The 11,081-nt window shown below is 42.6% G+C and overlaps 1 protein-coding gene across 1 annotated transcript in view; it reads left to right on the top strand.

Annotated features, from left to right (window-relative positions):
* The first annotated feature begins 318 nt into the window (after nucleotides 1-318).
* Nucleotides 319-11,081, top strand: part of efcab6 (EF-hand calcium binding domain 6) — a 51,070-nt gene continuing 40,307 nt past the window's right edge. Inside the window, exons 1-4 of the mRNA XM_068586206.1 lie at nucleotides 319-515; nucleotides 4,254-4,444; nucleotides 8,921-9,024; nucleotides 9,163-9,223. Coding sequence (XP_068442307.1) covers nucleotides 368-515; nucleotides 4,254-4,444; nucleotides 8,921-9,024; nucleotides 9,163-9,223 — 504 coding nt within the window. The 5' untranslated portion in view covers nucleotides 319-367. The remainder of the gene's footprint in view (nucleotides 516-4,253; nucleotides 4,445-8,920; nucleotides 9,025-9,162; nucleotides 9,224-11,081) is intronic.

The following is an 11,081-nucleotide window of genomic DNA, read 5'->3' as shown; positions in this document are numbered from 1 at the left end:
TTTAAAAGAAAAATATATTCTGTGTATTTGCATCCATGGTGACAGACAACTGGACTTGACAATAGCGAGCGGAGGCAACAAAACCAAACTGAATGGTTGAATACTGTGGTGTGCTCAGAATTGCTAACGCACACACGCACACCTACACACACACACACACACACACACACACACACACACACACACACACACACACACACACACACACACACACACACACACACACACGCACAGAGAGAGAGAGAGAGAGAGAGAGAGAGAGAGAGATCATGTTCATGTGTTAACTAGCAACCACAGTCACTACCCAGTGTCATTTATCACTGCTCCTGCTGCATCTCTCACCCCACACGCACCAGTTTCACCCAGTATGGCCAAGCTGCTGCCTCTATACCCTGGACTGGGACGACTGGTCATCGGCCCGCGGCCCCACACGGCTCCGGTCACTACCACACTTTCCTTCTCGATAAGACAGAAAGAAGAAGGCTCCAGGACGTCATGGATCCACACGGAGAGACGTTAGTGTTTTTTCCAAACTTCAGTTTCCTCTGCTCAATTTGTCTATTTTATAGTTTTTTTAAAATATTTTTTTCATAATCTTAATGGTTAATAAACTTAATTAAATTACATTTATTTTTCTCTTTATACGTTCGGTCCGCAAATTATTTCTTTAAAGGTATGTAAATAAAAATTGATGAAAAGTTAATAATAATTCAGTGTGTAATTAATTATATTAAAATAAAATGTATTAATTGAATCACTTTATAGAGATCTGTTGCCAACTTTGCCACCTTGACTTTGTCTGGTATTTTAATGTTAAAGGATGTATATGTAGGGCCTTTCAAGCCTTCTCTGGTGGCCTAAACATAATCACAAAGTTATAGCTATTTTATAATTTAAATATATATATATATATATATTTCAAAAAGAAAAATTATAATGAAAAGTTATAGCTTTTTAAAAAAAATGTTTTTCACAAATGTATTATAATTTACAAATACTACATGTATTATAATTATTTTTCCCTATAACTTATTTTCTCATTTCTCCTTCAGGCCTCTGCTATGGCTTTTTGGGGCCTGTTTAACAGCATTTTTCCAATCCCATTATAGAGCGTATTCACCAACGTGACCATATGCTTTGGCAGCCATGTTGAGGTCCATGCACGGCATTGTTTTGCTGTGTTTTATGCCGCTTTTCTCACGAAATTACCATTATATCCGGAAGGAGACACAATTTCAGTTCAAAACGGCATGTCTTGTGATTATTGCACTGTTCCTTATTGTTGGATGTGGGACTAATGATTCAGAATATGGGTTCATCAGCTCAACAAGACAGACTTGTACTTCATCTTGTCCAGCTTCTCAAATCATGCATCTAACTTACTTCGGTTTCACTCGGCGTATGAGTGTTAGGACTGTTTTCATGTGTTTCTGTTTATACAGAAGGCTTGTGGGCACGTTTTCATTGACATACTCTGATCAATAATCTACTTTTGCTTTTTCGTCGAGCGAAAATCAATGTCTTTCACTTGCGCAAAAGGAACTGTGGATGGAAACTTGGGAGAAAGTCATGAACATGGCAACTCCGTCGGGCGATGTCTGCCTTTACTCTGTGATTCATTTCATGGTAAAATAAAACACTGGATACATGGGAACAGGGCTCAGCACAGCCAGACAAACAGTCACTGCTGGTCCTGAATGAGCGCTGGAAGCGGCTTCATCCAGACACTCGTCCTGGAGCCGGAGACAGCTGTGTGACTTCTGTGTGACTTGAGTATGAACCCAGACACGGGGCACTTAATGTTCCCACATTTGTTTTATTTGTGGTATTTCCACAACAAGTAACGCAGAAATAGTTGTCAATGTCCCATGGTCGAGAGCGGAAATGAAAACTGTTTTACAGGAACGTGGCCGGGCTATGTGATGATGGTAACTCGGGGTAACAGGACTCAAGCCGCGCTGGCTTTCTGCCCCAACTGGTTGCGAAAAAGCGAAAAGCGAGTTAACCACATAACGTGTCGAGCGAGTAAAATCAGGGAAACACGCTTTTGGTGTGAATTCGGCATAAGTCTGCAGACTTTTGTACGCCTTGAAACTTTCCTGTGTGTAAAAACTTGTCTCCAGTACGTGAAATCCATAGCAAAATCATTGCCTTACACTAGCAGCAGGCTAACTAGGTGGATCCCAAGATGGCGCGATTGAGACGATGACGTCAAGTGAATACGCTCTATACTTCTCTTTGCATTAAATTTAGCCTGGTTAAAATACATGAAACAGCCTTCTCGAGACCCTGGACGTGTGATTGGCCACAGGGCCCGCGTGGTCATTAATATGTGCTGTGATTGGTCAGTGATGCTAGTGTCTCACATAGAATCTAGAATCTCAGGATTAACTGATAAACTCTTTCCCACATACGTTTATGTGTGTCTGGTGAGTGAAATGCTGATTATGTTACTGTTTTTAACATTTGCAGTCGTATTTAATCATAAACAAGCCATAGCCACCTGTCGCCTAGAGGTTTTCGCTGGTGCAGCTGAGCTGCAATGTCATGTCTGGGTCAGTGTCTTAGTTTTGTTGGATAGATTTGGACAAAATGCGTTGTTGTTGCCCAACAGGGTTGTGCATTGTGTCGCCAGGGCGGGGATCAGCCAATGTAAAGGGCGTCAGGGGTCTGCGGTGATGTCAGCAACAAGACCCGTCTTGTTTCAAGACCTGATCCGTCTTGAAAAATGGACCAAGGATTCTAATGCACGCAAGTCAGTGGGCGCCCTGTGGCGCAATGAAAGTGAAGGCTGAGGGCCGACGCGCACCTCGCACCTTGCTCATGTGAAGCGGCTCCGCGGGTCAGTCCCCACCCCCTGAATGCTCGTGGTGGTCCTGCGTGGCGTTTCGGGTGGTGGACTGTATGAACGTGCCGTGGATTGAGTGTGTCGGTCTGTGACAGTAACTCCAGGGACACTTTTTCCCCCCAGTCCGCCCCTGATGTGGACTATACGTATATCATTGAAACTCAAGGCCTGTAAATGATATATATATATATATATATATATATATATATATATATATATATATATATATATATATATATATATATATATATATATATATGTATATATATATATATATATATATATATATATATATATATATATATATATATATATATATATATATATGCACTGCCTTACAATGTCTTAATCGAGTCAACAAGGTGTTGGAAAGATTCCTCAGAGATTTTGGTCCATATTGACATGATAGCATCATGGATTTGCTGCAGATTTGTCAGCTGCCCATCAATGATGTGTCTCCCGTTTGACCACAATCACAGGATTGAGATCTGGTGACTGTGGAGGTTATTGGAGTACATTGTGATGTTCATGAGATGATTTCAGCTGATTTGAGCTTTGTGACATGGTGCATTATCCTGCTGGAAGTAAGCATCAGAAGATGGTACACTGTGGTCATAAAAGGATGGACATGGTCAACGACAATACTCAAGTAGGCTGTGGCATTTAAACCATGCTCAATTGCCACTAAGGGGCATCCCTTAGTATCAATTTATACAAGCCTGAACCGTTTAACAAGGCAGAACTGATCCATCCTTTCATGTTGTTGACGCCAAATTCTGATCCTACCAATCAGACCAGGCAACGTTTTTCCAATCTTCTAGTGTCCAATTTTGGTGAGCGTGTACGAATTGTAGCCTCAGTTTCCTGTTGTTAGATGACAGGAGTTGCAACCGGTGTGGTTATTTGAGCTCCTGTTGCCTTTCTACCATCTCAAACCACTCTGCTCATTCTCCTCTGACCTCATCAACAACAAGGCATTTTTGTCCACACAACTGCCGCTGGATATTTTCTCTTTTCCGACCATCCTCTGTAAACCCTAACCATGGTTGTATGTGAAAATCCTAGGAGATCAGCAGTTTAAAAAAAATAAATCAGATGAGGCCCTCTGGCACCAACAACCATGCAACATTTAAAGTCACTTAAATTCCCTTTCTTTTTCTGATTCTTGGTTTGAACTGCAGCAAGTTGTCTTCACCACGTCTAGATACCTAAATGCATTGAGTTGCTGCCATGTGATTGTTGCCATGTGATTGACTATTTGTGTTAACAAGCAATTGAACAGGTATGCTTAATGAACAGCGTATATACTGTATGTATGTGTATTTTTCCTTCCTGTGAAATTGTCTATCTTTATTACACTAAAGTAGCCAGAAAGTGACATTAGATTCTCATGTGACCCCCTCAGTCCATCCACGCCAGCAGCTGACCCTGGCGCAGGTGGAACCTCTGATCCACGGCAGACTGGCAACCATCAAGTCAGCTCTCATGGCACGGGACCCTGGTGGTACAGGACTGGTGAGCAGAGAGGAGTTCAGGAAAGTCCTGAAGAGCCTGCTGTCCGTCAGCCAGAACCAGCTCGACACTGTCCTCAACCAGGTTCAATTAAATTTATTTTGTATAGCCGAAAATCACAATTTACAAATTTGCCTCAGGGGGTTTTACAATCTGTACACATCTGACATTGTCAGTCCTGGGACCTCACATCGGCACAAGAAAAACTGAAACATTAACTTTGCTCCCAGTCCACATGGAGGTCAGAAACTCCTAAGAGTATTTCAGAAAGGTTACTGCATTCATTGCCTCCTGTGAGGTAAACAGTGACGTAATGCGGGGATTTCAGCAGACTTTATAGTTGCTGAGTCAGAGACAGTGTAAATGGACCTAGTACTTGTAAAAGGACCTGTACTGATGAGAGGAGCTACCAAGCAAGGTGCTTAGCAGTATTATAAACCATTCATAGACTGTAGGCACAGCTACAGTAGCAATTTAGGGTTAAGTGTCTCGCTCAAGGACATATTGACATGTGCTAGCAGAGCCAGTGATTGAACCGGCGATCCTCTGATTGAAAGAGGACCCTGCTCACCACTGAGCCACAGTCGCCCACATTGCAAGCTCATACATTAAATACATATAAAGGTACAGTGTGTTGCAATTAAGGGATTTATCGGCAGAAATGGAATTTATTATTATTAAGTATGTTTTCTTTACAGTACAACCACCCAAAAATGTGTTTTCGATTTACGTGATTTTTATGATCCTTTTCATTGCTGGCCACCATGTTTTCTACTGCAGGCCAGAACAGACAAAACAAACACGGGCTCTAGAGGGAGACATCCTTTTTTTTTTTGCCACGATAGCTTCCTACGCGCTAGCCATACGGTTACAGAGGTTACAGTTGGTTGCAATTTGTGACCTCACTGCTAGATGCCGCCAAATTCTACACCTTTTCACATATTATAGATCTTTGCATTTAAGTGAATATCTCCTTACTGTTTGTTCCTCTGCTGCTTGACAGAGTGGTCCAGTAGTTCAAAGGGAATCACTTCCCGTTTGAGCCAATTGTATCTGAGCAACACAAAATGTGAGAGTGGAGCTCCAAAATATTTGTATTTCCTTCCAAATTTTTGTGTTGCTATGAGTGGCGTCATCCAGGAGGTGGTGGTAGAAGATTTGAAAAAAAATATCTTCCAGGCAGCTGACATTGACAAATGATGCTTGGTGGCCGTGGAGACTGGTCAGAGGGAAAAGTGAATCTGGCAGCTGTTAAAGCAGACGCTATTTGTTTGTACCTCCGTTGCGTTGGCTGGCATCGGTTTTCCCCTTGATCCGGCCCGCTGACTAATTCCTTTTTGCGTTTTAGTCTGTGCTTCCATTCAGCAGATGTTTACCAAAAAAACTAAAGGAATACATCTGAAGACAAAAACTCCTCTGGGCAATGAAAGCTGGGTGATGGAGGACGTGGACGTCATGAGGTCTAATGAGAGTTGAGGCCTCCTCTCTGGCACTGATCAATCGAGCGTGCGCATGCGTGTGTGGTGTGTTCGGGGTCCGCGCACAGCCGGCGTAATTCCCCCCTTTCCTTTCGTCTTCATCTGTGTACGCAATGCCTCTTGTCACTCTGCTACGCCACTGTAATCGTCTCCACTGTTCCTCTTTGTTCCGTCTCAGCGCTCACGCCTGACAGTTTGACTGCCTGTCTTTCCCACACAGATTTCCTCCCATAATATCAGCACTTTGTGCGCCCCCCTCCCCAAATACACAACCCCACTCCCCTCCATCCGTCTTCCACCCTCCCACTCACCGTCCTATTCATTAAAGGCACTGTGTGGGTGAGTGTGCTTTCTGGAGAGTTGTCGAAAGTTTACTTTAAAAGGACTATCACCGGAGTAGCAGCTGCTGTTGTGGTGACATTTTGATGTGGAAGTTGTTTTGTGCTCAGGAGGGAGTGGGGGAGTAGGGGAGAGCTGCCATGAGCCCCATTTCCCTCCCCCACACAATCTTCTTCAGTTCTTTATTTATTTATCTGGTGTCATCCATCATGATCCTTTTGCGTTGAATATTGATCACTTATTAAATGTGCGATAGCTGGCCCTTTAAAAGACAAAACGTTGCTTGAGTAATTGGAGTTTAATCATCGCAGCTGACGAATGCGATGTTAAAGGAGAAAATGGCGGTGCGACAGAAAGCCGGGCTCATGCCGAGAACAAGACAGAAAAAATCCACCTCATCATGAGAGCTCAAGCTCCTGTCTCCTTCCCTCGCTCAATGCCTTCTCTTTTTTGTGTGTGATTAGAACTGATGTTGAGTCTTTTTAAACGTTGCAGCATCCTGCCTACCTCAACACACTCTGCAATTTAAAGCCTATAACTTGGACCCATATGGCCGTGTCCACTGAGTTTTCAAGATGGTGAAACACAATGTCAACGTAGACTGTAGATACACTTAGTTATCTTGTGACATGTTTGGTTTCATGGTTAGAACCCTTCTCACACCTATGAAATTCTCAATGCAATTCCGCAGCTTAAAGCAAGGTCATTCAATATTAAACAACCAAATAATAACCTATTAATAACCTAACCACAAATATAATGCATATGAAATAAATCCTGAAATACATGAATGAGGAAATTTCACGTTTCCAGTGGCAATTTGGTGGTCCTCCTCCCGTTTTCCAGTTTGAATAATGAAAACGGCTAGACATTAGTTCACTCTTAACAGACATCTTAGTCACAATTTTACATGACAAATTGATGTCTTATGATTTTAGAGACCCCCACCAAAATATTCGCTGCAGCGCACGAGCTACCGTCTACTACTTGAAACTCAAACGTGTTAAATATGTCCAAGATTCCTGGGTGCTCGTGTGGAGAAAAGGTCCAGAACTTAATGAGTTATTATATAACGGTTTAATTAAAGTTAAAATGGTGATACAGTATGCATTTCTCAGCTGAGGGTCTCTGAGCTTTTGCTCCACAGACCGTTACAGTCTTGCTTCTGCTCATAAGAACCCCCTCAAAGGCATCTACAATCTGGTTTTAAACATTCCAGCCATTGGGCTCATTGGTTCAAATTTATGGCATGCAGGGGCGGAGTCTCTCTTTGGCGTAGGTTTTGAACATGGCTCCATAACATTCCTGTTTTCCGGTACCTGAAGTCCTCACTCCGCCCTCCTGTGTTTGCTAACAACATATTTGACCTTGAAGGAATTAGTTATTCGGTTCTAAAGGTTACAGAGCAACAGGAATTATATATTCTGAGCTACAGTCATCCTCCAGAAACCCCATGCATGTAAAGTCTCCCCACTTCTGCAGCAGTTCAAATGCAAATCGAATCCCCCCTCTGTCCTGATAAGAACAGAAGGAAGTTCCCCAGACCACAGGTGGTCCAGTCGCTCCCTTTCTTCCTGAAACCAAATGCTCTCCTGTAGACACTAAACCCCCATCTGTGTGTAAATGACCTCTTCACTCTCCAGACTGCATGTGACCAACACTATATCCATGTTGTTTCAGTACATTCCAGTGACCTTCTTATGCATACAATTACATATCCTTCATAATAACATCCCTTATTAATGATCATATCCCTCTCTTGTATTTTTATATGCACATTAAACAAATCTTTACTATACATGTGCGAGTCCAATATTCACACCCCAGACTATTAGAATTCTACAAAACCCAACAGACGGTTTTCTTATTCTATTTCACTCAGACACCTCAATGTGTCTCTGTGGCCCCTGTTCTCCATGGTCTCAGCCACTGACCTCCATCTTACCTTCAGCCTGATGCTGAACTGCAGGTCCAACAGCACTGTCACAGGTATATAGAGCACGGGGATGGGGGGCTTTGCGTTGCACTGATAGCTGTGATAATTGGACGGCATGCTGTCTATAATAAGACTCAAAGCCAGGAGCTCCGTCGGGGACAGCTGCACTGGATTACACCACGGAAGGATGTAGAGCAGGGCAACAGGGACTGTACTTTGATTATGAGCCACCAAAATAGGTATACGATACGCGTGTGCCAAGTGTTTGTCTGCCCAATTGAATGCACATATGTGTGTGTTTTTTGAGGAAACTAGTTCGCTGATTTTGTGTGTTTGGGTGTGTGCCAACTCCTTACCAGTTTTGTGTGTGTATGTGTGCGTGCGTGTGCGTAAAAGCCCATGAGTGTGTGTTCAGTAAGGCAGCACAAGGTCAGAAAAAAGCTGCATTTCCCTTGAGTGCCCTGTTCCAGAGAACGGCACCTTGCGTATTCCCCAAACAACCTCGTCCTGAAAATTACTGCTCAACCCACCTGACACCAGCCAGCCTCATCGCCGCGCCGCTCTCATCGTCTCCACGGATATGTCATTATATGTTCTGCCGTTGGCATGTTTGAAAAGTTTGGGGTGGGCTTGTTACATGCAGGAGTGATTGTTCGCCCCCTCACCGGGCACCATCGTCTTCATCCTCTTGTGTTTCACCACCATCACATCCATGTCGTTTTGTGTACACAGAATATCAGAATCAGAACTGTTACATCTCAGAATCGGCACTCGTTGACATGTCTATGTATTTTGTGGCTGCTGCAGGTGTGTGAGCGGGACGGCGGCGTGGTGGACTACATGCAGTTCCTGAGGAGGTTTGGCCGAGCCCCCACGGCCCGCAGAGCCTGCAGCCGCAGCCCCAGCGAGAGGTACCACTGCTCTTCACCGGCACCGCAGCGGACCTTTCCCCTCAAACAAAGAAAAAGCCGAGCTGCGTCTGCATGGTCAGATGTTTAGTGGCAGCAGCCGGACCCGAGTTAACTGAATTGTCTGTCTGTTCCTCTCAGGAGTGGCCCACAAAACACTTCCATGTCCCTGTCTGAGATGCAGAGGCTTCTCAAAGATAAGGTGTGTACCCTCTCTTTCCCTTCAACCACCTGAAATGTTTGATGTACTAGTTTAGATGTTTTGTCCAAATATGGTTGGTTGGGCTTATCATTCATTTTGCCGTATTGCGCTCACCATTCATTCATTTTAAACCGTAACGTTAGCCTAGCTATATATATATATACTCCAGGGACACTTTTTCCCCCCAGTCCGCCCCTGATGTGGACTATACGTATATCATTGAAACTCAAGGCCTGTAAATGATATATATATATATATATATATATATATATATATATATATATATATATATATATATATATATATATATATATATATATGTGAACCCAGTCGTTGTGACATCACACATTGCTTTGGGAACTTTTTGTAACCAGAGGAGTAGCCCCTCCGGATCACCACGATGTGAATACTAGACCCTACTGTGCTTGATCTGAAACGAATCTGCAAAGCCTTGCCTTCGAAATATGTCTGTATATGTATGTGTGTGTATATATATAAATATATATATGAATGTCTGTATATGTATGTATGTATGTGTATATATATATATGTCTGTATATGTATGTCTGTATATGTATGTGTATATATAGATATATTTCTTAGATTCTTTATTTGTATTGTACGGTGCTTTCCCATCATTCCACAGAGTAATACTGCACATCTTTAGAAAGATTATGACCTAAAGCATCTAAGCAATAATATTCACAATAAACACGAGCATTGTTAGGAAGCATATTCAGTCCCAAATATTTTTTTTCAGTTCACAAATTAAAAAAATTACCTAAATTGAGCTTTCTATTCGTCCCACCATGACAAACGGGATATGTAAATGACCATCTCCTTCTCCGTGTGCCGTCTGAGGTGCTTTCAGAAAAGAGGACTAATGAGATCGCAGGATCTCAAAAAGTCGGAAAACCTGGTCTCGCTTTGCATTTTTGAGACGCTTATACTGGTCAAAAATTATCTAGATTGATTTATTAGACTCCCACAGTAAGGGGGAATCATGAATGTTTTAGTGAAACGTTATAATCGCTGAGTCATTTATTGAAACTTAACGATTGAAAAAAATGTCTCCTCTCAAAAGGGTTCGGTACTTTAGCAATTCAAATGAATTAAATTGGAACTGTGGATGAGGAGATAGCACAGTTTTGGTTTAAAAAAAAAAAAAAAAACATTTTTGGGAGAGTGAAAAAAAGAGTCGTCCGGTTTATAAGGTTAAGACACTTTCTCATTCTTCATCTTTTGTAACTGGATGTGGACGTTACGTCTGCGGTCTCCCACGTTATAAAAAAAATTACTTAAGATTTGAAAATCCTCTCATGCTGTGAGTTATCCTTATATCACCATCTATCATTAGGACACATGGATGAACTTGGCTGCGTCACGATCAGTTGACATGAACACTTTCCAGTGACACACTTGTGCATCACTTCCTGAAAACCGACACAGTGATGACAAATGTGAGGTTGAATTCTCACTTTAAGTTACTGTAAAACAAATAAATGAAGTCTACACGCTAACTTGACTCACACATCATTTTCTGTGTGTGTGTGTGTGTGTGTGTGTGTGTGTGTTCGTGTGTGTGTTGCACTGATCTTAATTGAATATTGATAAGTGAGGCGAGCACACAGGGTAAACAGCTGTGACTGGTGTGTGTGTGTGTGTGTGTGTGTGTGTGTGTGTGTGTGTGTGTGTGTGTGTGTGTGTGCGTGCGTGTGCATATGTGTGTGAGGGTCGAAAGCTCTGGCAGAATTTAGGCTCTACGTAGGAAGCATGTCAGAATGGACTCTGGATCTGTGCTGCTTGTGTTCCACATATTATCCAGGCTGCGGATGATGTTGTGAAATGCCAAAATGGT

Source organism: Clinocottus analis, unplaced genomic scaffold (genome assembly GCF_023055335.1).
Source record: "Clinocottus analis isolate CAN_PGR_092001 unplaced genomic scaffold, fCliAna1.0.p SCAF_20, whole genome shotgun sequence".
Lineage (NCBI taxonomy): Eukaryota > Metazoa > Chordata > Actinopteri > Perciformes > Cottidae > Clinocottus > Clinocottus analis.
The sequence above is the reverse complement of the archived record's forward strand: the minus strand, read 5'-3'. Positions and strand labels throughout refer to the sequence as shown.